The 27,816-nt window shown below is 56.0% G+C and overlaps 6 protein-coding genes across 6 annotated transcripts; 2 read left to right on the top strand and 4 right to left on the bottom strand.

Annotated features, from left to right (window-relative positions):
* Nucleotides 1–465: 465 nt before the first annotated feature.
* Nucleotides 466–2,921, bottom strand: NCS54_00051600 (Serine protease; the record flags this gene model as incomplete). Its single annotated transcript, XM_053146166.1, has 3 exons — nt 466–2,081; nt 2,138–2,662; nt 2,729–2,921. 3 exons carry the CDS (start codon nt 2,919–2,921, stop codon nt 466–468), a joined length of 2,334 nt encoding a protein of 777 aa, XP_053002141.1.
* A 1,852-nt stretch (nt 2,922–4,773) lies between these two features.
* On the top strand, nt 4,774–7,089 carry NCS54_00051500 (Origin recognition complex subunit 1; the record flags this gene model as incomplete). The annotated part of the gene is made up of 4 exons (XM_053146165.1): nt 4,774–5,157; nt 5,207–5,628; nt 5,684–6,312; nt 6,365–7,089. The coding sequence occupies 4 exons, from the start codon at nt 4,774–4,776 to the stop codon at nt 7,087–7,089; spliced, it is 2,160 nt and encodes a 719-aa protein (XP_053002140.1).
* A 93-nt stretch (nt 7,090–7,182) lies between these two features.
* Nucleotides 7,183–8,675, bottom strand: NCS54_00051400 (Pre-mRNA-splicing factor prp46; the record flags this gene model as incomplete). The annotated part of the gene is made up of 3 exons (XM_053146164.1): nt 7,183–7,268; nt 7,318–7,482; nt 7,541–8,675. The coding sequence occupies 3 exons, from the start codon at nt 8,673–8,675 to the stop codon at nt 7,183–7,185; spliced, it is 1,386 nt and encodes a 461-aa protein (XP_053002139.1).
* Nucleotides 8,676–8,973: 298 nt separating this feature from the next.
* Nucleotides 8,974–10,073, top strand: NCS54_00051300 (Hypothetical protein; the record flags this gene model as incomplete). Its single annotated transcript, XM_053146163.1, has 8 exons — nt 8,974–9,025; nt 9,085–9,110; nt 9,163–9,291; nt 9,350–9,452; nt 9,506–9,519; nt 9,576–9,807; nt 9,862–9,956; nt 10,017–10,073. 8 exons carry the CDS (start codon nt 8,974–8,976, stop codon nt 10,071–10,073), a joined length of 708 nt encoding a protein of 235 aa, XP_053002138.1.
* A 97-nt stretch (nt 10,074–10,170) lies between these two features.
* Nucleotides 10,171–12,900, bottom strand: NCS54_00051200 (TMF-TATA-bd domain-containing protein; the record flags this gene model as incomplete). Its single annotated transcript, XM_053146162.1, has 3 exons — nt 10,171–11,106; nt 11,170–12,614; nt 12,714–12,900. 3 exons carry the CDS (start codon nt 12,898–12,900, stop codon nt 10,171–10,173), a joined length of 2,568 nt encoding a protein of 855 aa, XP_053002137.1.
* Nucleotides 12,901–14,102: 1,202 nt separating this feature from the next.
* NCS54_00051100 (Hypothetical protein) lies at nt 14,103–26,580 on the bottom strand (the record flags this gene model as incomplete). The annotated part of the gene is made up of 3 exons (XM_053146161.1): nt 14,103–24,913; nt 24,970–26,188; nt 26,419–26,580. The coding sequence occupies 3 exons, from the start codon at nt 26,578–26,580 to the stop codon at nt 14,103–14,105; spliced, it is 12,192 nt and encodes a 4,063-aa protein (XP_053002136.1).
* Between the last annotated feature and the right edge of the window lie 1,236 nt (nt 26,581–27,816).

The following is a 27,816-nucleotide window of genomic DNA, read 5'->3' as shown; positions in this document are numbered from 1 at the left end:
GCTTCCCGTCTTGGGTCTTGAATCCTTGAATGTGAAGAGTTCAAAAGGATACAAACATTGAAAAAAGCAATAAAATATCATGTTGAAAATTACTATGTGCAATCAAATACCATCGTTTGTCCGTTCCGGGGGAGTTCGAGGTCAGGGGTAACACTGGATTGGTGCATGAGTGCGTTCGCACAAACCGGGGCCTTGTACGACCTCCCACGACTTCCACCTTCCACAACCATAACGACAATGGCATTTATCATGCAAAGAATCGAACAAAAACCAGGCAACAAACATCTCAACCTTCTGTCCTCCTCTCAAGAACCCAGCCTTCGTCGCCAGGCATTCTCACACTCCCAAATAAAGGAATTGGTGTTTCTCGCGAGTGCTCTCGCACGACACTCCTCGATCGATCCATGATATCGCCCTAGGGCAACTTTGTCGACTAGTTGACCTGTACATCGTTAGCTGCTCGACTCAAAAGTCGGGGGGCGGTCGAGTCATGATGACGGGGCCATCATCGTTGTCATCCCAGTCCTTTCGCCACACGTTGGAAGGCTTCCAGACCTCCTGACGAGCCAGGAGAAGGGCAGAAAGATCAACGCTGGCCGGCGCCTCGGGCGTATTCTGGACATGGCTCACCTTGACAATGTTTCCAGCATTGAGAGAGTCCCGGAAAGAAGGCTGCTTGCGGATGGTGCGGCTGGGAAGGGCTTCGGCAGGAAGACCAAGATGGGTCGAGATCTTCTTTGCGCCATAGTTGATGGCAATGGGCACGTACTTGTTGGCCATGTCCTTGGCAGCGTTCAGAACCGTGGGGCCAAGCTTCTGCACGCCAGTCTTGATGAAGTCGATGATGCCCTCGGTCTCGCCACTATTGTTGTGCGTGACCTGCAGGCGCTCCAGCTTCTCGCGGGGAAGGGTCATCAAGGCCTGTAGCGCCGTGTCTGCCATCAAGGCGCGCTTGAGGAGAATCCGGGTCGCCTCTTCGTTGGGACTGACGCTGTCTGACATGGACTCGCTGCGGAGCAGTCCCCCCAGCGATCCGACAACACCTGAAAGGGCACCACTGGCCACTTTACCAACGATGGGGACCGCAGCCTTGCCCACGGTGCTGATGACAGATCCAAGCCAGCCCCAGCCTCCCTCTGCGTCGGCGAGCGGGCGGGTCGGTCCATACATAGCCTGGACAAAGGCAGCTTCGGCACCGCCAGCCTCATGGATCGAAATGCCAAGGTCGCGGCGCTCGGGAAGCAGAGTGCTTTCCTGGCCCTGGCGAGTGGTACCAGTGGCGGCCCTTTCCAGTCGATGAGAGGCAATGTCCAGAGCACACTCTGTGAGGCCTGGGGTAAGCACAGGAGCCAAGGCATCAACGTTGGGAGTACTGGTCGACCAGATATCCTTCATTTTCTTGATGACTTCCTCATGCTCAGGGGACTCGTTGGCCGACAGGATCGCCTCAAGGGCTGCTTCGGCAACCAATGCCCGAGCAGCAATGGCATCGTCATCGCCAGGCATTCCAGCCATGCCACTCTCAGACTGCATACTCTCTCTGGTGAGTTTCCCGAGGAAATGCCCAGCTGCCATGCCGGCGAGCGAACCCATGGGCCCAAGCAGAGAGGAGGCGATGGGAAGAACTGCAGAGCCCACTCCCGCTACTGTCCTGAGGATCTGCATGAACTCGGCTTGGTCACCAGATGGAACACCGCTTCGGTTCTGGCCACTGGTCACTCTCCCGTTCAAGTCTTTGCTGGAGCTGATGTTGTCGAAGCCGCTACTGTTGAAGCCAGTGCTGTTGAAGCCAGTGCTGGTGAAGCCGCCCTTGTCGAGGCCACTAGCGAGACTCCCGTTCAGACCAGTGCCCGAGGAAGAGTTGCCGTTGGCCTGGCAGTCAATCGACTTGATATTGGCAGCAGTTCCGAACGCTTGCTGACCGATGTTGAACAGGGCAATGAAGGCATCATAGTTGTTTCCGTACACACCACCGATGGCGTTGCCTGAGTTGCTCTTCTGGCCACCACCACCATAGCAGTGTGTACCGATGCTGGTAAACTGTCCACGAGCCTTGCGCAGGATCGGGGCGCCGGATTGGCCTAGTTGCGAGATTAGAACCAGGTGGATACACATTCAAAGCGGAACAAGGACATACCTCCAAAGGTAGAGACTCGATATTCAACCATGTTGCCAGGGCTGGCAGCCAAGTCGAAGTCGGTCTTTGCGAACTCCTCGTACATCTGGGCACCCTTCTCATCTTCGCCATCAACATCCCTGAGGGACTTGTCTCCAGGATAGCCAACAACACCGAGGACGATGCCCTGGCCCGAAGGGGGCGTCTTGGTGAAGTTGAAGGTGCGGAGGTTTCCAGTGAATGGGCGGTCGACCTGGATGAAAGCAACGTCGCGGCTTCGGTTGTTGGGCGACTCGATCCACTCAGCCGTGGAGATGACATTGAGGCCATACCGAGCCTGGACAGCCGAGGTCTTGACAGAGTCACGGCCGTTGTAGCCGATGTAGCACTTGATCTGGTCGGCGGGACCATATCGGTATCCATGGTCGTAGACGACGTGTCCAGCAGTGACAAGAAGATCCGGGCGAATCAGCCAACCGGTGCCGATCATCCAAACGGCGCGGCCAGTAGTTCTGTCATTGAACCTGGACTGGATCTTGACGATGGCTGTTGTTGGCTGTCAGCAAAGGCGCGTCTTCAAGCGAGGAATGAACTTGACTCAGGGGCACTTACAGCGGTACTTGCCACCCTCTTGGAGATCGCCATGATCAACCAAGACACGCTCGTCCTCTCCTATGATAGATTCGGCGTCCTTGCTTCCATCATCCGGGAGCTTGACCGACTCTGCGGGATGAGACGAGGTGGGAAGATCAAGCTTCCAGGCCGCAGCACGGCTGGGGGAAGCGGTACCAAAGTTGGAAGACATGTTGAAAAGATGAAGATGAGTTTGAGACTGAAGTGTCTTTGGAAAGTGTTCAGAAGTTGTGTTTGCTTGGGAACTTGTGTTTGTGTTGAGGAAAGGGACAATGTTGAGGAGGGCAGCTCGCCCCTTTATATCTTGCGATTTCCTCTTATCCGCGCAATGTTTTCTCCCTTCAACACTCTTTCTTTCATCATCTCATCCTTCATCATCTTCCTGTTGGGTCCCTACAGGCCTCCAGGGCTCACAAACCGGGCAAAGATGCTCCGACAAGCCTCATACGCACGAGTGGTTTTCTGAAAGCCAACCCCAGCTCAGATCGAGCCGGCGGCAAACTGCGAATGGCATCACATCAGCTAGCCACTGTTTCCTCATTCTTCTTTTGGCGAGACAGCATGAAAAGCTATTCCGAACAAGGAGATTCTTCCGGCAAAATTGTCATCACCTGGGCTGAAGGAGGGGGGCTGAAGGAGGCTGGCTGGCGGCAATTCAAAGCGCATCTTTGAAGATCGAGACTCTTGTTCTTGAGCGGCTGACGAGTTTTGAGTAAGACATGGCCAGCTGAGAGTCGATAGTTTCTCGTCAATCTCGTCGAGCCGATTCTTGGTGTATAGGGGTGCCTGCTTCGACGAGCGGCAAAGTGCAGGTGGAGAGACACGAGTTGCTAGTCTGGTTTATCATGCAGTGAGGGATCGCGAGTCACAGTCATTAAGGCTTCAGCTCGCCAGTGGCAGCCCAAAGAGGCCAAGATGGTTGTCATCTCCACAGTTTTATCCTATCTCTGTGTAAGCAGGTGGTTGAAGAGGGAGATAGATGGAGTAGGAGTGGCACACTTGAAGAACCTGTTTGTAATGATAACCAATCCAGGTCAACGTTGAGAAGACTCCATATCGACTCAGTTGCCTGTCACTTGTGATTGATTCAGCCATTATGCGTATTAGGCGGCAGGGTATGATATTGCGCCCACTGAACCATCCAGATACAGACCCAAGGCGTCAAATAAACTACACCTGGAGCAGCTAAGCAACATAGGACCAGGCTGTCACAGTAGTAACCGTCTAAGCCATGGTTGATGTCATAACCGTCAACCCGCAGCAATCGATTCTACAGCAAAAGTTACCCGGGACCTATTCCGGCTGCATCCCCGTAGCCATGCGTTCTGAATGATCATATCTCGAGGCGTGTCTAACCCTACAGCAACGCTGCCTTGTGGCACCATGGGGGACTTGCTCTTCTCAGCTGCGGCAGGGCAGCCACTATTAACCTCCTGCGAGTGATATAGACGGGTATCTGCCCTATACGGCCCAGATGGCTGAGACGTGTGGTGGATATAGGCGTGATGCGGGGGACGGGCCGTCATTGGCATTAAAGGGGAGATGGATCTAGAATCGCAATAGTCATGCTTGGCTGCAGGTACGACATGCAGTTCCTGAGATGCAGCATATTCGATGAAGCAGGCTCTGGGAGTGACTTTTTGTGCCTTGCACTCAAGTACCTTTTTATGCGTTGCATAAAGTCTGGCTGCACTGCATGTAAACGGTTTGGGCTTGGCAGAGGCGTGGAATTAGAGGTTCGGCTGGCTTCGATGTGGTAATTGCAATTTTACAAGAGCACAAGAAGCATAAACCGATACATAGAGGTCAAGAGACATTGTTAAGCGACATTCCAAGGACCTAAGGGTGCTTGATAGCCTGGATCGAAAAAGGGGAGCAAGTCGACTGAAGTTATAGAGAGCTATTGCATAACTGCAATCCCCCGATACGTGCATATCCCATAGCAACCACCTTCTCTATCTCGTCGCGTCTCCCACGACGCGTAAATCGTCTCGACTGCGCTCATCACTAGCAACGACACAAAAATGGCCCCCGTCAGTTCAGCCAAGCGCCAATTACCGGGCGCATCCCAAAACGACTTTGAAGATGAACTCGCCGGCGACGAACCCTCGTGGGAATGGATCTACAACACCAGCCCGACGGCCGAGAGGAGCGACGAGCCCCAGAGCGACCGAAAGCGAAGGAAAGTCACGGGGGACAGGATTGTCGGAGCAAAGATTGGCAGGTTCGAGTGCCGGATCGGTGATATCGTCATGCTCAAGGCTGACGGGTCCAATGAGGCCTGGGTCGCCTTGATCTGCGAGTTTGTCGAGGATGATGGTGAGGGAGAGAAGGCGGCCAACTTTATGTGGTTTTCCAGCGAAAAGGAGATTCGGAATAAGGATAAGAAGCGGTCCGACTACTACTGGGTAATTCTTGACGATATTTTGGTGTTGATGTTTCTCTAACATGGCCCAGAACGAACTCTACATCTCTCCATCATGGGATATCAACCCCTTGGCCTCGATTAACGGCAAGGCCAAGGTTACATCCCTTGACGCCTTCCTCTCCAAATACCCCCAAGGCCGTATTCCTCGAAACAACCCCGAGTATGGCAAGACGTTTGTCTGCCGGCGAGGCTGCAACACCCGAACGGCTACATACACGGACGAGTTCATCTGGGAGGAGGTTTACCGCGGCGAGGATGACTTGTTCACCATGATGGACATGATCAAGAACGGAACCAAGGCTACTCGTCGTCGTAGAAAGGCTAGAAGTCCTTCCCCGGCGGATACTACCTATCACCCACCACAGACTCCAACCAAGACGGGACGAGGTTCGACAGTGGCCACGCCAACTTCTCGGAGAAGCCAAATTGAGCCCGGCTCCCGTACCAAGAGGTTCGTTAACAAGAAATATCCACTTACAGCCACCCTTTTTACTGATTGAGAATAGGAGTACAAGCAAGAGACTTGAATTCACACCGCTGGCAACTCGCAGGCTGTCGCCAAGTCAAGTCGAAAATTCGCCGTTTCAAATAGCCCGCTCACGTCTACACGTTTCCTCTGTTCCTACAAGTCTCCCCTGTCGAGAGGGAGAGTTCTCGCTTGTGTACTCTCACCTCGAAGCCGCCATCTCAGACGGCACTGGTAACTGTATCTACATCTCGGGCACACCAGGAACAGGCAAGACGGCAACAGTACGTGAGGTCATCTCTCGGCTCGAGGAAGCTGTTGGCGCGGACGAGCTTGACGATTTTATCTTTGTCGAGATCAACGGCATGAAGATCACGGATCCTCATCAGTCATATACCCTTCTTTGGGAGGCCCTCAAGGGTCAGCGAGCCAGTCCGGCTCAGTCTCTGGACCTCTTGGAACGAGAGTTCAGCAACCCCAGTCCACGTCGTATCCCTTGCGTGGTGCTTATGGACGAGCTTGATCAGCTGGTGACCAAGAACCAGGCTGTCATGTACAACTTTTTCAACTGGCCAACCTTGCGACATAGTCGTCTTATTGTTCTTGCAGTTGCCAACACCATGGATCTGCCAGAGCGAACTCTGAGCAACAAGATCAGCAGTCGTCTAGGTATATCATCTACTTGCTACATCCTTTGAGGCTATTCACTGACGTGATCTAGGTCTCACACGAATCACATTCCCCGGTTACAACCACGAACAACTCATGAAAATTATTCAGTCACGATTAGAAGGAGTCCCTGGAAACATTGTAGACCCCGATGCCATTCAATTTGCTAGTCGCAAGGTTGCTGCAGTCAGCGGTGACGCTCGAAGAGCTCTCGATATCTGCCGTCGAGCAGTCGAGCTTGCTGAGGCAGATGCCCCTGGCGATCCCACTACCCCCAGCAAGCGAGAGCGATTGGCAGGGTCCCAGGGTCAGCCAAGGGGCGTTGGGCGTGTCACTATCGCCACTATTAAAAAGGCCATCAACGAGGCCACCACAAATCCCGTCCAGCAACACCTCCGCAGTCTCCCACTCATGTCCAAACTCCTCATGGCCGCTCTTATGATGCGCATCCGAAGAACAGGTCTCGCCGAGACGACGTTTGGCGAGACTCTGGATGAGATACACAGAGCAAGCCTCCGAGCTCCGTCTGCGCTCCCAGGCGTGGCGGCGGTTCTCAACAACGGCCTCAAGGGCACGCAGACAGGGGCTATGCGCCCCATGACCAGGCCTGGCCACATCCACACGGCGGCGCTCGAGCTGGTAGCAGCTGGTCTGATCAACCTCGAGGCGCAGCGCGCGGAGCGGTCGAGTAAGCTACGCCTGTCAATTGCAGACGACGAAGTGAAGATGGCCCTTCGCGATGACGGGGATCTGAAAGCATTGGGTATCGGCGTATAATAGATGTAATCATAGAGCCCAGCGAGGGCGTCCCAGGACACACACATACGGTCCTTGTATTAGATGTTCCACCTTTCTCTGCGTCTGTCTCTCTTAATACTTCCTTCGGGCCAAGCTTGGCTTCCAGTCTAGGGGATGTGTCTCCTCTGTCGCAGTCTCATCCTGCTTCCATATTTTGACTATAGTTGTTAGTGACATTGAATAATTTGGTTGATAGTGGTAACTCACTCGTTTTATCGGCCTCACCACAGATCAGACGTAGTCCTGACCTGTCAAATGTCGAACTCATGATACCCGCCTCGGCGTCGAGAGAGCCAGGTTGGGCAGTTGTGTCGAGTGACTGGAATCTGTGGCCAGTCTTCCAGTCCCAGAAGCTCATTGAGCCATTGTCACCTGTAATTAAACCATTAGCTATTGGAAGGACACATGAAGCTGTGCGCTTGCTGCTCACCTCCTGTGAAAAAGACATTCTGCTCATTGACGCTCATGGTGTTGATGATGGCATTATGACCCTCGAAATTCTGCATGAACGCACCCTCGGGGCACTTCCACTGCTTGATGCTCCCCGTGCTTCCACTGGCAAAGGTAAACTCTGAAGGGTGCGTGGCCAGGGCGCGGACGCCCTTCTTGTGGTGGGTGAGCACACCCATTGTCTTTCCGGCAGCGAGATCCCAGAGGCGAACGGTCGAGTCGAGGGAGCCGGTGATGACCTGGGGGTCAGCCTCCTGGCAGACGAGGTCGGCGACGGTCTGGGTGTGGCCTGAGAGGACGTGGATGTTGCTCCGGGTGCGCATATCCCAGACACGGGCGACACCATCGCGGCCACCCGTTACAAGCACGTCGAGGGTCGGGTGCAGGGCGAGGGTGTAGACGCCGCTCAGATGGCCGTGGTAGTGACGGATGACCTTGTTTGTCTCGAGATCCCAGCACTTGACCATCTTGTCCTCGCCGCAAGAGAAGAGGTATGGGTGGCGTGGGGACACGGCAAGACCGCGAACGGTGCTGATGTGACCAGTGAGTGTCAACCTCAGTGAGCCAGTGGCCAAGTCCCAGATCTTGATGGTTCGGTCACCAGCGCCGCTGGCGAACCACTTGTTGTTAGGCTCGACGGCCAAGCTGCGCACCCAACCCAGATGACCAGAAATGACCCTCATCAACTTCCACGGCGCATGCCATTCAGGTTTGGGCTGCTGGAAGGCTGTCGCTCCCCTCGTCGTGAGGCTCATATTCTGCGGCGTGCTCTCCGCCCTAGCTGCCGACGATGCACCACCCTTGGAGCCAGGCGCACCTTCAAGAAGCTTCATGGCTGGCCTTGCTGGCGCGCCGGGCTTGGCGACCTTCTTCCCGGGCTGCTTTGTAGGAAGCTTGGCGGTAATTGATGGCGGGAGCGTCTCGACGTGGGCGTACTCGGCGCGGAAGCGTCTCTTCGTGATGGGGTCCTCGGACGCGTCGTCGGTCTTTTGTCGCTTCGCGGACGGCGGCTCGGGGGCGTGCGCGTGCGCAAAGAGCGTTCTTGATACTGTGGCATTTTGTGCGGCGAGCGCGCTGAGCTGTAGCGCGTCTTGAGGTATCTGAGGTGTCTCCATGATTTTTGTCGTGGTGGTTTTTATGTTGAAGAGAATGGAGGATGGAAAAGTTGATGGCAAAAGTTGCGACTGGGAGTTGTCAATGTTGAAAGGCTGGGCAGCCGCGTGTGGCGTCCAAACGCCACAGTTGATTCTGTGTGGCTAACAGCTTGTTGTACGTAAGGTGAGCTACAGCCTATGAATGTGTGTCGACCTCCCCAAGAGCATGATCTCTTCTTTCATGATTTTTCTGCTAAATCATCTTAAATATTAAATCTACTACTATATTCCCCTTTGTCGCTTTTATTCCAAAGCCAAAATGGCCAGTGAAGACAAGTTCCCTCTGCACACGGCTGCTCGCGAGGGACAGGGTCAGTATCATGTACATGTGTGCGCCCGTGGGATCAGCCATCTAATACGTACCCGGCAGTATCTGTCGCTGAGGGATTGCTCAAGGTTGGTAATACTTTCCCATGTAATATATCTCATATATTGACAAATTCAAAAGTCGGACCCGAAACTGTCGCAGCGAAAGGATGACGATGGTCGATATCCCATCCACTGGGCGGCCTCGTCCAACAACTTGGACATTGTCCAGCTGCTGGCCAACCAGCGCAGCTTTGACGCCGATGTTCAGGTTGGCTCACATATAATGACCTATATTATGAAGGTGGCCAAGCTGATTCTGAGGCTAGGACGAGAGTGGGTGGTCTCCTCTCATGATCTCGGCCAGTGTCCCCGACAGCGAGGCTGTTGTGAAGCTCCTCATCGCCAAGGACGCCGACGTCAACCTCAAGAGTAAGACACCATCCTGACATTTCAAGATCCCCAGAAGCTAAAATTACCAACAGATGCTAGCGGACAGGTAAAAACTCCATCAGCAGGTGTTGTAATGCGCCATCTGACCAGTCTCGGCCGCAGACTGCTCTTCATTTTGTAGCCTCAAAGAAGAACCTCGACATCGCCCGCATCCTCGTCGACAACAGCGCCTCAACACGCTTCCGCGACCGCCGAGGCCAGTATCCCATCCATCGTGCCGCCGCAGTCGGTTCTGTTCCCATGGTCACGCTCCTTCTCAAGAACCGGAGCCCCCTGAATCCTACCGACAATGAAGGATACACTCCTCTACACCACGCCGTCGCAGAGGGACACGGTACGCAGACCATCACACAACCTTCACTCTCAACCCCCGCTAACTCAAGTCAAGGAGATACCGCTGTCGCCCTCCTCAAGGAAGGCGCCGACTTCACCATCAAGAACAGCGCAGAAGAGCTGGCTCTGGATCTTGCCCCAGACAAGGAAGTATGTATAATTAGAGAAATAACCCGTCATACAGACGCCCTCCGTCTAACTCTTCAATAGGTACGCAATTATATCTTGCAGGGTGCTGAGCGCGAGGGTATTGAGTTGTCGGGGTAGCTAGGTACCTAGGAATACATAGATGTCAGAAAGAATCGCCAGACATTACAACCACCCGTCGTCTATCCATTCAAGCTCCCAGCAGCTGGTTGGCTGCTCATTTCACCGTCCGCTCTACTAGCTCTCTGTACATCTCCTTGACGTCTTGCACGTCGGCCTTGAGCTCCTCGACGAGCTCGCTCTTCTCGCCCAGCATCTCCAACGTTGTCTGGTATCGCGAGTTGAGGTCTTCAACCTCGGCCTCGAGCTGAGTCACTCGCGCCGTAGCACTCTTGCCAGTTTCCAACTCTTTCATCAGGCCAACCATATCAGACCGCGCCTCATCTCGCTGGCTGCACACGCGAGCCATCTCTTCCTTAGCAGCCACCTTTTCAGCCTCCAGCCGCCGGATCGCGGCGCTCATTCTCTCAACAAGCTGCACCGATGGGCCAGCTCCAACAGTTGACACCGAAATCATGTCTTGCGCCACATTACGAGGGGAAGAAGGGTCACCATCTTCAAGACCGAAATCCCTTTCTGGTGGGGGAGAGGCTGCTCGTGGCGATTCGCTAGGCGGTTCAAAGGGGGACAGCGGCGGCATCATAGGTCCGCCAGTTGACAGCGCACTCGGCCGGATCGGGGGCTGGCTCGACATTCTTCGACCGAAGAAGAAACCCTCGCCGGCACTATCGGGCTGGCTTCCAGGCGTGGGAACTCGTCGAGGCGCTCTCCCTGGCACAGGCAGGCCGATGAGGTCAGAACTAAAGGTTCGAGGAACAGAGAGCAGTGGCGAGTCGGGGCGGCTCTGAGTCCTGGGCGTAGTAACCTCGTCTGCCCATTGCCGTCGCTCGACTTCGACAGAAATCTCCCTGCTCGCAGCCCGCTGCTGCTTCTCGAGATCGGCCCGGGCTTGTTCAAGTGCCGTCTCGGTTGTCTTGTGCTGGGTCCTGAGCGTAGCCAGTTGCTCGCGGCATGTCTCCAGCTCCTGTTGAGCGGTCGTGAGGGCAGGGCTGACGTCTTGCAGCTCATCCTCGAGGCGCTTGCATCGGCTGGCCTAATGACATGTCAGACGATGCGCCATGGTTTCAATGGGTTTCAAGGATGTGAGTTTACTTACCGAGTCTCGAGCCTTCTTTCGCATCTCTGACTCTCGCCGTTGCGCCTCATCCCTCTCCTTTTCAAGGTTAGCTGCCTTTGTCAGGAGTGACGCTTCGATGCCTTGCCAGTTCTCGCTGGCCGAGGCGTACTGCGACTGGAGGGTCTCAATGTGTCGTATCAACTTGATGTCTCCTCCTGAGCCCGAGGACGCTTCTTCAGCTGCTACTCGCATGGCCTCGAGCTTGCTCTCGGCCGCCCTCAGCTCCAGTTTGAGCTCTTCCTCGACGTTGCGGCCGCGTTCAACTGCTCGATCAAGCTTAGCCTGCCAATCTATCTCATCTAGACGCGCCTTCTCGGCCAATGCCTCCTTTTCTGCTCGTAATGTTGCGATTGTCTCCTCAAGCTCCGTCTGCCGCTTCTTTTCAGCAGCCAATGCCTTGTTGAGGGCCTCAGCATGAGCGATCTGTGCCTGCTCCGCCTTGGTCTTAGAATCTTGCTCTAGGCGCCTGTAGGCCTCATCCTTGGCCGCCTTCTCCTTCTTCAGTGTGTCGATCTCCTTTTGGAGAGCAGCACTTGCTTTTCGCACTTCCTCGTTTCGTTTCTCTTGCTCCTCCTTGCTGTTAACACGGTTACGTAGCGACTCGGCCTCAGACAAGGCTTTCTCCTTGCCCTTCTTAAGCTCGTTGACTTGCTTCTCGTTTTCTACGATTTGTGACCGCAGCTTTCGGATTGTGTTTCGGTATTTTTGCTCCGAAGTAGAGAGCTTTCGTCCTTCTTCCAGCAGTAGAGCAATCTTCTCGTCTTTTTCGGCGAGTTTGCGTTCTTCGCTCCCTGCAGGAGCATCATTGGCTGCCTTTTTGGCGGCTTCTGCAGCATTCTTCGATAGATATTGTATCTTGGCCTGTAGCGAGTCTATTTGTTCAATGTATTCCTGAATTTCCTCTCGATGGGCATTGACTTGGTTCACGTCTTGGCCATTTTGCACAGTCTCGGTTGGGGTTTCAGTGTCGGGCTTCGGTATCTCGGCGGGTTTCTCGTCATGCTGCTCTTGAATGGCGTGTTCGGGCTGAACTGCAGGCTCATCTGGTGCTGGGTAGTCTGGTGTATGAATTTTGGGAATGGAATCGTCAGTGGCCTGCTCGGAGGCAGCTGGCTTCGGAACTTCTTGGTCGTTTTCGTCCTCCTTCGAAGTGGCCGCAGCATCTTCTGTAGGAACGGGAGGAGTTTCGGCAGCGGACAAGGGCTCGGATAGCTGAGGTTGAGGCTCAGCAGCCGTGGGCTCTGGTGTTTCGGGTGCAGGTTTGGTGATCACCGGTTCTGTACTGGCAGGGCGCTCCTTATCCACCGAGCCACGGGCAGTGTCGATGGAGCTTCGGGGGGAGGATTGTGAGGTTCTCGAGGCCATGGCCTTGGCCAGCCTAGCTTGTAGACGATCATTGGCGCGGTTTGGTTTGTGGGCAGGAGCTGTCGTGGAATCAGGAATCAGCGAGTGATCACAGCAACGAGAACAAACAGGACACCGCTAGGAGAGAAGAGCAGGAGTAGACAAAGAGAGCGACGTACCAGAGGTGGCAGGCTTGGGGCTCGGTGATGGCTGCGGCACCGTCATTCCCTGCTGCTGGTGATACGGCTGTCCCTGGGACTTTTGATGCTCCTCCTCATCAAGCAAGTTATCGAGGCGATTCTCTACGCCCTCAAAGGCCGAGGAGAGGAAGGCCCCCCATCGCGACCCCTTGCCCGGCGCAGTCATGTTGAAGAAGCGGCCAGTTGCTGTAGCTCGTGGATCGTCAACTGGTTGACGTTGGTGCTAATGGTCACCTCATCGGTCGTGTCTGCTGCGGCGGTAGCGAGCGTCGTGGTCGTATCGAGGCGATCGTGGCTGTCGTCGTGATGGTGGGTAGGCAGGAGCACAAGTAGTGGATGTTGGTGTTGAGGTGTCGTCAGCGTGCGACTGGGGATTGCGTGGGTAGGTAGGTAGGTAGTGGAGTGAGACCGGCAACGGCAACGTGTAGGGATCTACCTCGTGCTATAAATGGAGGCGCCCTTGCGTCCGTGTTGACTTGAATTATCTAATCGACCAACTACCAAAAAAAGATGGAAAAGTAAGGAAATATTGTCGAGTTTCTTTGTAAATGGAAAACATTTAAACTGTTGTCCAGAAAGAAGCTTTCAGTGGTTCAGCTGGTAGCTGTCGGGTCCCTCCCTCGAGATGAGGTGTGCCAAGGTGATACTGTACCCTGTCTACAATGAATCCATGTAGCTGACCGTCGCGACTCTCTCTCAAGGGAGGACAAAGATGGGTTAATTGCATGAGAATGATTGTTTATTCATAGGTGATTCATATAGTTGTTATTCATTTATTGCTATTAAACTCGAGTCAACACTTCACTTCTGCCCGCTACTATCATTGTAGCTCCCAAATCATCATCATCACTCGCTCATACAATCCAAACACAACAGTTCTCAGCCATCCCGCGGCTGTACAATGCATCGATACACTCTAAATCTCACACTACTTCACAAACGGGTATAGGTATACATGTTGCCCGGCAGTCACCTTGTCCCCTGGGCCGTCAGGGGAACAAGTGTCTGCTCAAGCATACATGGACCAAGTACATAGGTATCCATATGTCCATCCATATGCGCAAAATCCAAATTAACCAAGCCAAACACACACATCCTGCAATGCTCCGTTCCAAAACAAACCCAAGAAACCCAGGAAATGCAAAGAGGGAATCTCCACCGCTCTCCCGTCGTGATATAATCCTGATGCTAGGCTAGGCTGCCATTCATGTTGAGTTGGTCGTCGTGTCGTGATGTACGTAGATAGGTAGGTAGGGGGGTAGGTAATAGGTAGATGGTCGTAGGTAGTAGTCAATCGTGCTTGTCGTAATCAAAAAGGACACTCAGAAACACGCTCGCTCGAAAGGACACTCATGCATCGTTCATCCCTCATCCTGCAATCTTCTTCCACCAGGGTGTTCGTGGTGTTGCCTCCACGAATCCCGAGTTGCGTCGGCTGTGGTGACGCTCGTCGCTCCCCTCTGAGCCCTGTAGCCGCCTGTCGCGGTACCGGTCTCGGTCCCTGTCGCGATCTCTATCTCTGTCGCCGCCCCTATCGCGATCTTCTCGCCTTGCCCGCCGTCGACGTTGGTCATCTGTGTCATCTGGCGTCCCGTCTCCATACTTGGCTCGATGACGGGCTCGGCGCGCTTCGCGTCGTGCTTGTTCATCGTCCACCGGCTCCGGCTCGGGTTCGGGCGCCGCCTCTTCAACAGGTGTTTCGGGTGGAGGAGGCGCATCCGTGTGATCCTTGACCCAGGACGACGTTCCTGAATGTGGCCAGGCCGAGCCCCGTCTTTCCTCACGACGTCGAGATCTCCGTTGTCCATACTCATCGGCTGACTGCTCGGCGTGCCTGTGGCTTCTTCGACGATATACTTCTTCTTCCTCAGCTACCTCGGCTGCCTCGGGTACCTCAGTAGCACGAGCCGCTCTTCTAGCTTCTCGTCGCCGGCGTCGTTCAGAGTCGTCTTCCGATGCGTAAACTTGGCGTTCACGTCGCCGCTCTCGTCTTGCGGCTCGTCGCATCTCTTCTTCTTCCTGCTCCGCAGCAGCGGCTGCAGCTGCAGCCTCTTGTTCTTTGCGTAGACGTCGGCGTTCCGCCCTTCGAGCTTCCCGATCCTCTTCCATTCGCCGCTCTTCTTCGACTCGTCTTTCCTCCTCCTCACGCTGTTGACGAGCAGCTCGCCTCTCAGCCCGACGTGCCTCCCTCTCCTCATGTCTCCGTATTTCATCGTCGTCATCGCGTCGACGGTGCCGCTCACGCCGTGCTTCATCCCGAGCACGACGTGCCTCTTCGTCCCCACGCTCAGGGTCACCTGCAGCTTCGCGCTCAGCCCGTCTAGCCCTCCGAGCCGCCCGTCTAGCTTCGCGGTCAGCGTCGATCACTACAGCATCTCCATCCATCTTGGCACTGCGCAAGGCCTCATCGTCAGTTGTTGCGTAGGTGCTACGGCGACGGAGGGGGTCAGGACGTTCGGTTTTGGGTGTCATTAGGCCAGTGAACAGGCTGGAAAAGCCTGAAGGCTTCTTCGCACTCGAAGCACCTCGCTGGAGAGGTGTGTCTGAAGGACCACCCGACTCGACCATGACCACGTCTTCTTCACGGGCGCGCTTTGATCGTCGGCGACGCTCACGCCTGTCTGCCTCGGCGTCGACCATGACGACATCATCATCCTCTCGCGATCGTGACTTGTGCGACCTGCGACGTCTGGTGGATTCGTCCGCGACCTTGCTTGCCTCGTCGGGAGGTGGCGATGCAAGGCCACGGGCTCCCGTAGAGTGACGGCGTTTGCTCATAACGCTGGGTCTCTTCTCGTACATGGTGGATGAGCGAGTAATTGGCGGCGTACTAAAGAGACCTGTCGTTCGGGACCGTGATGGAGTCTTCTCAACTTTGTCGGAGGATGACCCCTTCGAGGATGACTTCTCTTCACGTCTGGGCTTGCTCGACCTAGACTTGGACGATCTCTCCTTTTCTTCTCTTGGCATCGAGGTTCGCTTTCCCCACGATGTGCCTTCACGATGGAGCTTGGGTCGTTCCCTTCGGGAATGCTTGATCTCGGGGGGAGGTGTAATCGGCGGATCCGGGACAGGTGGAGGCGGCGGTCCCTCACCTCGCGTCTTCTTCCGACTCCTCCTGGGCTTCTTCGGCGTCATGTCGACCACTTCAATGACCTCGGGAGCCGCCGCCTCAGGTTCGGGTTCAGGTTCCTTTAGCTCTTCCTCGGCTGCTTCATCGACTTCTCGAGCAGCCTCCTCGGCGACCTCTTCAACGGGCTCTTCTTCAGCGACTTCCTCCGCAGCAGGGGCTTCTTCCACAGCTTCCACGACAGCTTCTTCTTCCGCGGGTTCTTCACCAGCCTCTCCCTTGGCAGCTTCAGCGGCTTCCTCGTCGGCTTCCTTCTCTTCGGCTTCCTCGTCGGCATCCGAATCTTCGTCCGAGTCCTCATCTTCATCCTCGTCTTCATCTTCGTCGTCTTCATCCTCATCCTCCTCCCCCTCTGCTTCCGCTACCTCTTTCGTCGCCGGTTCTTCCGCCTCTGCTGGTGCTGCTTCTACAACCCCCTCTGCTTCCTCTTCCGCCTCCGCCTCTGATTCATCTTCCGATTCATCCCCAGCGGCTTCGCCAGCTTCTGCCTTCGATTCTGCTTCCGATTCGTCTTCGGTAGCTTCTCCAGCTTCAGCCTCAGCTTCTGGTTCAGCCACTGGTTCAGCTTCTGCTCCAGCTTCTGCCTCTGCTTCTGCTTCCTCTTCTTCCTCTTCTTCCTCTTCCTCTTCTTCTTCTTCTTCTTCCTCTTCTTCCTCAGACTCAGCGTCAGCGGCCTGGGCAGCAGCTTCTGCAGCAGCAGCCGCAGCCGCAGCCTCCTTCGCAGCTAGTTCTTCGGCTCTTTCAGCTGCTCTCTCTTCCAAGACCCTGAACCTCTCTGTATCCTTCCTACCCAGTCTACCCCTTCTGGCCTTCTTTGCATTCAGGGCCTCGAGCTCTGCTGCTTCGGCTTCAGCAACTGCAGCGGCTTCGGCCTCAGCGGCTTCCCTCGCAGCGGCTTCTTCTGCTGCTGCGGCCTCGGCGGCGGCAACCTCTTCAGCTTCAGCAGCCTCCCTTGCTGCGGCTTCCTCAGCTTCAGCGGCAGCAGCCGCCTCGGCTTCGGCAGCAGCAGCAGCTTCCTCCGCACGCTTGGCTGCATTCGCAGTAAGGAGGTCAAATCTTTCGGTGTCCTTGCGGCCAAGTCTACCCTTTTTCTCCTTTTTCCTTGTCAATTTTGCAAACTCCGCCTCTTCTTCAGCGATTGCCGCAGCTTCTGCTTCCGCTTTAGCAGCGGCTTCCGCAGCAGCTGCTGCCTCTGCCTCCGCCTCTGCGTCGGCTTCGGCATCGGCCGCCTCTTCTGCAACCTCTCCAGCTTCCCCAGCTGCCTCTTCATCCTCTTCAGCCGCCTCTTCGGCCGGTTCCTCATCCGCCTCTCCCTCCTCCTCAGCTTCTTCAGCTTCGGCTTCAACAGCAGCGGCAGCAGCGGCAGCAGCAGCTTCCTCTGCACGCTTAGCTGCATTCGCAGTAAGGAGGTCAAATCGTTCAGTATCCTTGCGGCCGAGCCTACCCTTCTTCTCCTTTTTCCTTCTCAATTTTGCGAGTTCGGCCTCTTCTTCAGCAATCGCCGCAGCTTCTGCCTCAGCTCTTGCAGCTGCAGCCGCAGCCGCAGCCGCTTCGGCTTCAGCTTCATCTTCCCCGGCCTCCTCGGCTGCTTCCTCGGCCGCTTCCTCAACCTCCTCCTCAGCCTCTTCGACATCCTCGCCTTCTTCTTCACCTTCTTCAGCCGCCTCCTCTGGTTCCTCGATAGCTTCTTCAGCTTCGGCAGCGGCAGCAGCAGCTTCGGCCTCCTTCGCAGCTTGTTCCTCCGCGCGCTTGGCGATATTTTCAGTCAGGAGGTCAAACCGTTCAGTGTCCTTACGGCCTAGTCTGCCCTTCTTTTCCTTTTTCCTTGTCAGCTTTGCGAGCTCGGCTTCTTCCTCTTCAGCGATGGCCGCCGCTTCTGCTTCTGCAGCCTCCCTGGCAGCTTGTTCCTCAGCTTCCTTTGCATCTGCTTCAGCTGCCTCGACGTCCTCCTCGGCTTCCTCCTCGGCTTCCTCTTCTTCAACTTCCTCAGGAGCTTCCTCAGGAGCTTCCTCGGCAGCTTCCTCGGCAACTTCCTCGGCGTCCTCCTCAGCTTCAGCCTCAGCCTCAGCAGCAGCAGCAGCAGCTTCCTCAGCCTCCTTTGCGGCTTGTTCTTCAGCGCGGACAGCGGCGTTTTCGGTCAGGATGGCGAATCTTTCAGTATCCTTACGGCCCAGCTTGCCCTTTTTCGCCTTCTTTTTAGTTAAAGCTGCGAGCTCGGCTTCTTCCTCAGCGATCGCAATAGCTTTGGCTTCAGCCTCGGCGGCTGCTTCTGCTTCTGCTTCTGCTTCTGCTTCTGCTTCTGCTTCCTCAGCCTCTTTCGCAGCGGCTTCTTCAGCTTCGGCGGCGGCGGCTGCAGCTTCTTCAGCTTCCTCGGCCTCCTTTACAGCTTGCTCCTCGGCGCGCGCAGTGGCGTTCTCAGTCAAGATGTTAAACCTTTCTGTATCCTTGCGACCTAGCTTGCCCTTTTTCGCCTTCTTTTTGGTTAAAGCTGCGAGCTCGGCTTCTTCTTCAGCGATTGCGGCAGCCTTTGCTTCAGCCTCCGCAGCGGCGGCAGCTTCTGCTTCGGCAGCGGCAGCGGCAGCTTCGGCATCCTCTTCTTCGGGCTCGGGCTCGGGCTCGGGCTCAGCAGCATCGTCGTCGGCTTCTAGTTCTGCCTCTTCCTCGGCCACTCCCTCAGGATCGGCATCTTCCACAGCATCTTCCTCTTCAGCTTCCCCTTCTTCAGCATCCACAAACTCATCGTCATCGTCTTCTTCTTCTGCCGCTGGGGCTGCTTCTTCTGCTGTGGCAGCTTCAGCTTCAGCGGCAGCAGCAGCTTCTTCTGCCTCCTTCGCTGCTTGAGCTTCAGCTCGCTTTTCTGCATTGTCGGTTAAGAGATTAAAGCGTTCGGTATCCTTGCGGCCCAACTTTCCCTTCTTGGCTTTTTTCTTTATTAATGCAGCAAGCTCTGCTTCCTCTTCCGCGATGAGGGCATTCGCTTCAGCTTCAGCAGCCTCTCTTGCGGCAGCCTCCTCTGCAGCTGCGGCTGCGGCCTCCTCTGCGGCCGAGTCCTCTACCTCTTCAGCTGGGGCATCTGCAGGCTCGGCTTCAGCTTCCTCGTCCGGTATCTCTTCGGGCTCAGGCTCAACTTCGGGGGCTTCCTCGGCGGCATCAGGGGCTGGCTCCTCAGCGTCACCGGCAGCGGCAGCTTCCTCGGCCTCCCTGGCAGCCTGCTCTTCAGCACGCTTTGCTGCATTCTCGGTCAAGTGCTTGAAGCGTTCTGTGTCTTTTCTACCAAGCTTGCCTCGCCTTTCCCATTTTGCTGACAGATTTGCGAGTTCTTCGTCTTCCGCGGCAGCAATTGCAGCAGCTTCGGCAGCCGCAGCCGCAGCCTCTTCGGCTTCTCTGGCTGCTTGCTCTTCAGCTTCTCTCGCTGCTGCCTCTTCAGCCTCCTTTGCAGCTTGCTCTTCGGCACGCTTCGTGATATTCTCGGTAAGGACGTTATACCTCTCGGTATCTTTCCTCCCTAATTTGCCTTTCCGAGCTTTCTTTGCCTCTAGTTTCGCAAGTTCATCTTCTTCAGCAGCAGCAATAGCAGCAGCTTCAGCTTCGGCAGCTTCTCTTGCAGCAGCTTCTTCGGCGGCAGCAGCTTCGGCAGCAGCAGCTTCGGCAGCGGCAGCTTCAGCGGCAGCAGCTTCTTCCTCGGCAGCAGCTTCATCAGCAACCTCATCGGCAGCTTCTTCTGTAGGAGCCTCTCCCTCAGCAGCCTCTTCTTCACCGGCCTCTTCTTCAACAGGCTCGTCTTCGGCAGGGGCTTCCTCCTCAGCAGCTTCAGCGGCAGCAGCTTTCTCTGCTTCTCTGGCAGCTTGCTCTTCGGCACGCTTGGCGATATTCTCAGTGAGAAGAGCATGCCTTTCAGTATCTTTCTTCCCTAGTTTTCCCTTCCGAGCTTTCTTTGCCTCCAGTTTCGCAAGTTCATCTTCTTCAGCAGCAGAAATGGCAGCAGCTTCAGCCTCAGCGGCTTCTCTCGCTGCAGCTTCTTCGGCGGCGGCAGCTTCGGCAGCGGCAGCTTCAGCGGCAGCGGTTTCTTCGGCCTCCTTAGCTGCTTGCTCCTCGGCTTCTCGGGCTGCTTGCTCTTCGGCGCGCTTGGCGATGTTGTCGGTGAGGAGGACAAAGCGTTCAGTATCCTTCCTCCCTAATTTCCCTTTTCGAGCCTTCTTCGCCTCGAGCGCCGCAAGCTCTGCTTCCTCTTCGGCAGCAATAGCAGCAGCCTCGGCCTCAGCGGCTTCTTTAGCAGCTTGCTCCTCAGCTTGTTTTGCCGCCTCTTCGGTTTCGTCGACATCTGGGATTGGTTCTTCAGGGGATTCTTCTGCCGGCTCTTCAGGGGTGTCCTCTACAGGCTCTTCCGTCTCCGGAGCTGGTTCTTCAGCTTCCTCAGCCTCCTCAGCTGGAGCGTCTTCTTCCTCCGGAGCAGCTTCCTCAGCCGCTGGGTCCTCGGCAGCGGCTTCAGCTTCACGAGCTGCTTGTTCCTCCGCTCGTTTTGCAGCATTCTCGGTTAGAACAGCGAAGCGTTCAGTATCCTTTCGCCCTAGCTTGCCCTTCCTAGCCTTCTTAGCTGAAAGGGCAACTAATTCTTCTTCCTCAGCGGCGATTGCAGCTTCTTCAGCCTCTCTGGCTGCTTCCTCTTCAGCTGCTGCAGCAGCTGCGGCTTCGGCCTCCGCAGCGGCAGCTTCTTCAGCTTCTTTGGCAGCTTGCTCTTCAGCGGCCTTGGCCTCCCTAGCAGCCTTGTTCTCTGTGAGCAGTGTAAAGCGTGCTGTGTCCTTTTTCCCAAGTTTGCCTTTCCTCTCCTTTTTGGCTTCCAGTGAAGCCAACTCCTCTTCTTCCTGTGCAATCACGGCAGCTTCTTCGGCCTCGGCAGCCTCTGCTTCTGCAGCTTCGGCGGCGGCAGCAGCCTCTGCCTCGGCAGCTTCAGCAGCGGCGGCTTCGGCAGCTGCAGCTTCTTCGGCAGCCTCTGCTTCTGCAGCTTCTTCGGCCGCTTGCTTCTCGGCCGCCTCTTCGGCTCGTTTGGCAGCGTTTTCTGTAAGGGTCTTGAAACGCTCGGTATCCTTTTTGCCCAGCTTGCCTTTCCTGGCCTTCTTTGCCTCCAGGTCTGCTAGCTCTTGCTCTTCTGCCGCAATCGCAGCAGCGGCTTCGGCTTCCGCAGCTTCGAGAGCTGCAGCCTCCTCAGCAGCAGCAGCATCTTCTGCCTCAGCATCGTCTGGGGCAGGGGCTTCGTCTGGTTCCAGCTCTGCAGCCTCCTCTTCCTCTGGCTCTTCCTCTGGCTCTGGCTCTGGAGGCTCTTCTGAGGGTGGCTCCGCAGCTTCTTCCGCCTCATCAGTCTCGGCGGCAGCTACAGCTTCTTCGGCTTCCCTAGCAGTTTGATCTTCAGCTGCCTTTTCAGCCCTTTGATTCGCGTTCTCGGTAAGAAGATTAAATCGTTCGGTATCCTTTTTCCCTAGCTTCCCCTTCTTAGCTTTCTTTTCGGCTAGAGCAGCCAGCTCGGCTTCTTCTTGTGCAATTTCCGCTGCTTCAGCTTCTGCAGCCTCTGCGGCGGCGGCCTCTTCTGCAGCGGCAGCTTCTGCAGCAGCAGCCTCGGCCGCGGCAGCCTCTTCAGCTTCGGCGAGCGCGGCAGCCTCTTCTGCAGCCTTCGCTGCCCGTTGAGCAGCATTTTCAGTAAGGATATTGAATCTTTCAGTATCCTTCTTTGTAAGCTTGCCCTTCCTTTCCTTCTTAGCTGTCAGGGCAGTAAGCTCTGCTTCTTCTGCAGCAATTGCAGCAGCTTCAGCTTCAGCGGCTTCTTGAGCAGCGGTTTCTTCTGCAGCGGCAGCTTCAGCGGCAGCAGCTTCTTCGGCCTCCTTAGCTGCTTGCTCCTCAGCTTCTCGGGCCGCTTGCTCTTCAGCCTCTGCAGCGGCTTGTGCAGCGGCTTCTTCCTCTGCCGCCTTTTCCGCCCGTTTGGCCGCGTTTTCAGTGAGAGCGTTGAACCGGTCTGTATCCTTCTTGCCAAGTTTGCCCCTCCTATCTTTCTTAGCTATCAAGGCAGTCAACTCAGCTTCCTCCTCTGCTGCCTCCGCTGCCTCACGAGCTGCAGCCTCCGCTGCTTCGGCTGCTTCGGCTGCTTCCTGAGCAGCAGCTTCATCAGCTTCAGCAGCAGCGGTTTCGTCGGGCTCCTCGACTGGGGGTTCCTCGGCAGGCGGCTCTTCTGCGGGAGGTTCCTCGGGTGCCTCTTCGGGGGGTGGTTCTTCGGCTTCGGGCTCAGCTGCTGCAGCATCTTCGGCTTCCTGAGCAGCTTGTGCTTCGGCAGCTTCCTGGGCTCGTTTTTCCGCATTCTCAGTCAAGACAGTAAATCGTTCGGTATCCTTCTTGCCCAGTTTGCCTTTCTTGGCCTTCTTGGCAGCCAATGCAGCCAATTCAGCTTCTTCTTCAGCAATAACAGCCGCCTCAGCTTCACGGGCAGCCACTGCTTCAGCCTCTGCTGCCTCCGCTGCAGCTGCCTCTTCTGCCTCCTGTGCTGCTTTCTCCTCGGCAGCGGCGGCAGCGGCAGCCTCCTCGGCTTCTCTGGCAGCTTGTCGTTGTGCAGCGTTCTCTGTGAGAATGTTGAACCTCTCCGTATCCTTCTTGGTGAGTTTACCCTTCTTTGCCTTCTTAGCAGCAAGCGCTGCGAGCTCTGCCTCCTCCTCTGCAATAGCAGCCGCCTCGGCCTCTTTCGCAGCGGCAGCTTCGGCTTCTGCTGCAGCGGCAGCTGCTTCTTCTGCCTCCTTTGCTGCTTGCTCCTCAGCAGCGGCAGCGGCGGCAGCGTCCTCAGCTTCCTTAGCAGCTTGTCGTTGTGCAGCATTCTCTGTGAGAATATTGAACCTCTCAGTATCCTTCTTGGTGAGTTTGCCCTTCTTAGCCTTCTTTGCAGTAAGGGCTGCAAGCTCTGCCTCTTCTTCTGCGATTGCTGCCGCCTCTGCCTCCCTTGCTGCTGCGGCTTCAGCATCTGCAGCTTCCTGTGCAGCCGCATCTTCGGCCTCGGGGGCTTCTTCGGATACTTCCTCAGGGGCTTCCTCAAAAGCTTCCTCAGGAGCTTCTTCGACTAGTTCCTCGGGGGGTTCCTCGGCAGCCGCCTCCGCCGCAGCAGCTTCCTCTGCGGCAGCCTCTTCTGCCTCCTTTGTTGCTTGTTCAGCGCGTTCGAGAGCCCGCTGTGTAAGGTAATTGAAACGCTCGGTGTCTTTTTTTGTCAGCTTGCCATTGCGCTTGACTTTCTTCGCGGTCAAATCGGCAAGTTCCTGCTCCTCTGCTGCGATGGCGGCAGCCTCGGCTTCCTTTGCAGCAGCCTCTTCAGCTTCCCGGGCGGCTTGCTCCTCAGCCTCACGAGCTGCGGCCTCTTCAGCTTCCTTGGCTGCCTGGGCTTCTGCTTCTTGCGCGGCAGCCTCCTCAGCTTCTTTGGCAGCTTTGGCTTGAGCACGTTTGACGGAATTGCCAACCAAGGTGGTGAACCGGACAGTGTCGCTCTTGCTCAGCTTACCCTTCTTCGCCTTCTTGGCTTTGAGAGCGTCCAGTTCCTCCTCTTCCTTGGCAGCTTCTTGCGCCTCGGCCTCTGCTGCTGCTTGTGCGGCTGCTTCTGCCTCTGCTGCTTCTTGCGCTGCGGCTTCTGCCTCTGCCGCTGCTTGAGCGGTTGCTTCTGCCTCTGCTTCTGCCTCTGCTGCCGCTGCGGCCTCTGCTGCGGCGGCCTCTTCGGCGGCGGCAGCTTCGGCGACAGCAGCTTCTTCGGCCTCTGCCGCGGCCTGCTCCTCAGCTTTAGCGGCAGCTTGCTCGTTTGCTCGCTTCGCGGCGTTTTCAAAAAGGGCATTAAGCCGTTCTTGTTCCCTTTTAAGGAGCTTTCCTCCTCGCTTGTCCTTCTTAACCATGAGCATTTCCATTTCCTCCTCTTCCTTGGCGATCTCGGCGGCAGCAGCAGCCGCTGCCTCTGCTTCTGCAGCTGCTTGAGCAGCCGCTTCGGCCTCCGCTGCTTCTTGGGCGGCTGCTTCCTCTGCTGCTGCTGCGGCCGCAGCCTCAGCCTCCTGAGCTGCTTGTTCCTCAGCCTCACGGGCTGCTTGAGCTTCAGCTCTCCTGGCGACATTCCCTTCGAGTAGCGTAAGTCGTTCCTGTTCCTTCTTGAGCAGCTTGCCTCGCTTCTTCTTTTTCGAAAGTAAGGTTGCAATTTCTTGTTCGTCGCGAGCTGCTTCTGCTGCTTCTGCTTCTCGTAGGGCGACAGTCTCGGCCTCGGCTGCTGCAGCTGCCGCTGCTGCTTCCTCCGCGGCTGCTGCCTCTGCTGCAGCGGCTGCTTCTGCAGCAGCGGCTTCTTCTGCTTCCCTCGCAGCTTGTTCTTCCGCTTCGCGTGTTGCTTTAGCTACGGCTCTGTTGGCAGCGTTCGCTTCCAGGACGACCAAGCGTTCTCGGTCGGCCTTGAGAAGTCGCCCTCCCCTCTTCGCCTTCTTCTCCAGGAGAGCAGCAATCTCCTCCTCCTCGAGAGCCGCCTCAACCTCTTCGGGGTTTTGCTGTGGTACTTCGGGTTCTCCTGCTTGGTCCTCGTGTTCAGTAAACTTCATAGAGGGGGGCGTTGGCGCTGGAGGAGGTAGGTCAGTCAAGGCGCCCATCCGATGTTCAGACTTCTTCGTTTTGGATGATTTCCAATCCCAGTCGTCGTGTTCCTGGTTGATAACCTTGCTTCCCTTGCCTCTCTCCACATCGTCATGTTGGACAATCTCACCATTAGGTTCATCTAGATAATCATGTGGGTTAGGCTTCTTTACGAGTGACCCCCAGAAACCATCATCATGGTCCTCGGCGGCGGGTGTCCTAAAAGCAAAGGGATCAACAGTTGGGGCCTTCTTTTTCCTGCCGAAACCCCAGGATTCGAGGAAGCCGCCTTCACTCTCCACGGCCTCGACCGGGTCCGGAACCGGGGGTGGAATATCGTCACCGAGCTGGATTAGATCACCGGCCTTCTTCTTTATCTTCTTACCTGCCCCCCATAAGTCCCAGCCATCGTCCGCTGTCTTGACCGGCTCAGCTGCACACCATTAGTCACCATAAAACGCGCACATCCAATTGAACTCATTTGCTTACCCTTCTTTGTCAAACCCCAGCTTGACCAACCATCCACAGCCGATTTCTCTTCCACGGGTTTCGACTTCCCTGAGCCGAACGTTGCCCAAAAGTCATCTCCTTCATTCTTGTCCTCGAACGAAGGGGGGTCTGGCGCTGGCGCCGGCACTCCACCAGGCTTCTTACTTGACCAACCACCACCCCATAAATCATCTTGGAGATCCGGTGGTGGTTCGGCGTGTGACGATCCAGCGTCTTCGAGTATGCCCTTCTTTTTTGTCCGGTCCTTTTTGGATATTCCCCACGTATCCCAGATGTCCTTCTTCTCGGTGGCAGCAGCTTCAGAGGCCATATGAACCTCTTCCAAGCCCTTGCCCTTTTTCTTGGAGCCGCTCCAGCCCCAACCGTCACTAGACTTGACCTCTTCTTCAGGTTCCGCACCCCAAAGGGGACTCTTTTTCTTCTCCTTTTTGACGCCAAATCCCCAAGGATCCTCCTTTTCTTGCTTGCCACCCTCGGGGGGTCCTTCCAGGCCTTTCGATTTACCCCAGGGGTTTTCGTCGTCCTTGCCATCGCCCGCGATATCATTTCCTCCTCCTCCTCCAGACCAGTCCCAACCCGTCCCCCCCGAGTTCCATTTCGTTCCCCATTGATCAAACCCCTTCCCTTCTGGAGGCTTCAAGCCTAGGTCCAGTTTGTCGTCCCCCAATTTGATATCCTGGAATGAATCGGTACCGAAATCGTTCGTCGAGATGGCAGGCAGCCCGTTGTTCCCATCGCCATCACCGCCGCCGGCACCACCTGCAGCATCGCCGCCGTTGGCTCCGCCACCACCTCCACCATTGTCATCTTGCTGACCGTTGTCAGCCGGTGGCGCGGAAGGCGGGGGCGGCGGTGGAGGGGGTTGCGCTGCCTTGCCCTTCTTCTTCTTGGCCGTTTGGTAGAAGCCTTCTTGAGAATTGAAGTCGATGAGGAGATCGGATGCGGGGTCGTTCAGAATGTTGTCTTGGGGTCGACGGGGTTCTCGTGGAGCGTCAGAGGTAGGGAGAGGGAAGGCATCGAGCCATTTTGGGATACGCCTGCGAGCGAATTTATCGGCGCGATTGGCATCCATGGTGCTTTCGGTGGCAACGGATGAGTCGCAGGTCTTAGGTATGCGTCGAGACCATCGTGGGGAGCAACTTGGGATCGTTAGAGGTCTCGCGACGGACTCGGTTCGATGTGATGACGTAGAAAGGTCCTAGGATGACATGAGGTTAGATGAGACAGACTTTCAGGAGGTTACAGTTCCGGAGCAGATAGCTCTGCCAGGAATGGGTGGCGCCGGTTCCCCTCATGCTTCGGGCCGTCGATCAAGGGACCGGCCGTTATGCGCCACCCATAAGGCTCTTTAAGCTTTCTCCGTGCGAAATGATTCCAAGTGACAGCAGTAATGTGAACTGGAACCGACATGAGTAAAGGCGCCCTTACCTGTTTACAAGACCTCTCGATGAGCCAAGCGCGGGCAATGAGACTCAAGCGCAGACGCAAGGAGGTCTCATCCCACGCATTCGGCGAAGGCCGGGTCGTTGGCCAGCCATCTCTGCTTCCTATCCAGGTTTCTGTGAACGCCAAAACATCGGCCGCGGCCATTGTGAGGGATGGAGCTCGTGCGAAGACGGAGCGACGTCACAAACATGGAAGCTGCGCGTTGGAGTGTGCGAATGGGAGGCGGAGAGGTATCGAATAGAGAGCCAGCACACAAGAGCAATATGGTGCTGGAGCTGAGGTTCGATGCCAAAGATGTCGTCGCCGGCGGTAGGAGATTTTCGTGTAAGTCGCAGAGGAAACGCTTAGGGCGACTAAATGCGGCGCGAGGGAGACAAGGTCGTCGATTGTTTGGGTATATCGAATGCGACGTCGTGCAGAGAAGGGGTATCGTGGTGTGAATCTACCCGGAGTTGTCGAAGAATGGTCGACGCGGTGCAGCGAAATGACACCTCGGGAAAAGTAGTGCGATGGGTCGGATTCAAAGGAGCGTTGTCAAAAAGATAGCTCCCAGGGTAATTATCAATATCCTGGGCGACAGACGACCACACTTAACGCAGCCGCCGTCGCTTTTACCAACCCCCCCAGTCGTCGGATCGCCTTGTCTCGACTATCGGTAACGGACGGGGTCGATTCCCTGCTTGCTGGGTAAGCTTCAACTCATAAGACCTCTGGCCACGCTGGGCAGGGTCAGTTCTCCCGGGGTGATATCTCTCAAAAAGCGCAATGCGAAAAATGAGAGAAGGGGAGGGGATTCAAAGGGAGTGAGTGAGTGAGTTGCAGTGTAAGGGCAGGTTGTGGTACCTTTGGGCAAGGCCGAAAAAATGACCCAAGACAAGCGGTAGTGCCGCGGGCCAATGACGCCGGCGTTGCTTGTTTGGATCGTCAGGCAGGCGAATGCTCAGATGTTGTACTTTGGGGGTATGTCCAGCGCAATGCAACAAGGGGACTGGCTGGTAAGTGGCAGAATCGACAGGGCGGCGCCCCATTAACAAGCGTCAAGCGTCAAGCGAAAAGGCGGGCAGCGTGGGCGTGGGCGAGCAAGGGGAAGGGAAGGGATCCTTTTGTGCAGCCAAGGCCTCTTCTGTTATCCCTAGGACTAGATCTGTTGCGATGTCCGTCTTGCACGCAGTGGCTCTGCTTGTCAAGCTGGGCCTTGCTGGGTTAACTGCTGGCTGGCTCCGTGTTCTAGTCCGTAATAAACACGCCGCCACCGGGAAGAAATGTGGAAGACCCTAGTCAGTCTAGGAGGACAAGGTGAGATGAGATTGAGATAAGGTGAGGTGCAGTAGAATGATTGATGTCTAGAAGTCGTCGATGGGAGGTGAATAGGAAAAGCGT

The sequence above is a fragment of the Fusarium falciforme genome, chromosome 1 (genome assembly GCF_026873545.1).
Source record: "Fusarium falciforme chromosome 1, complete sequence".
Classification (NCBI taxonomy): domain Eukaryota; kingdom Fungi; phylum Ascomycota; class Sordariomycetes; order Hypocreales; family Nectriaceae; genus Fusarium; species Fusarium falciforme.
Note: the sequence above shows the minus strand (reverse complement) of the source record. Positions and strands in the feature narration are given on the sequence as shown.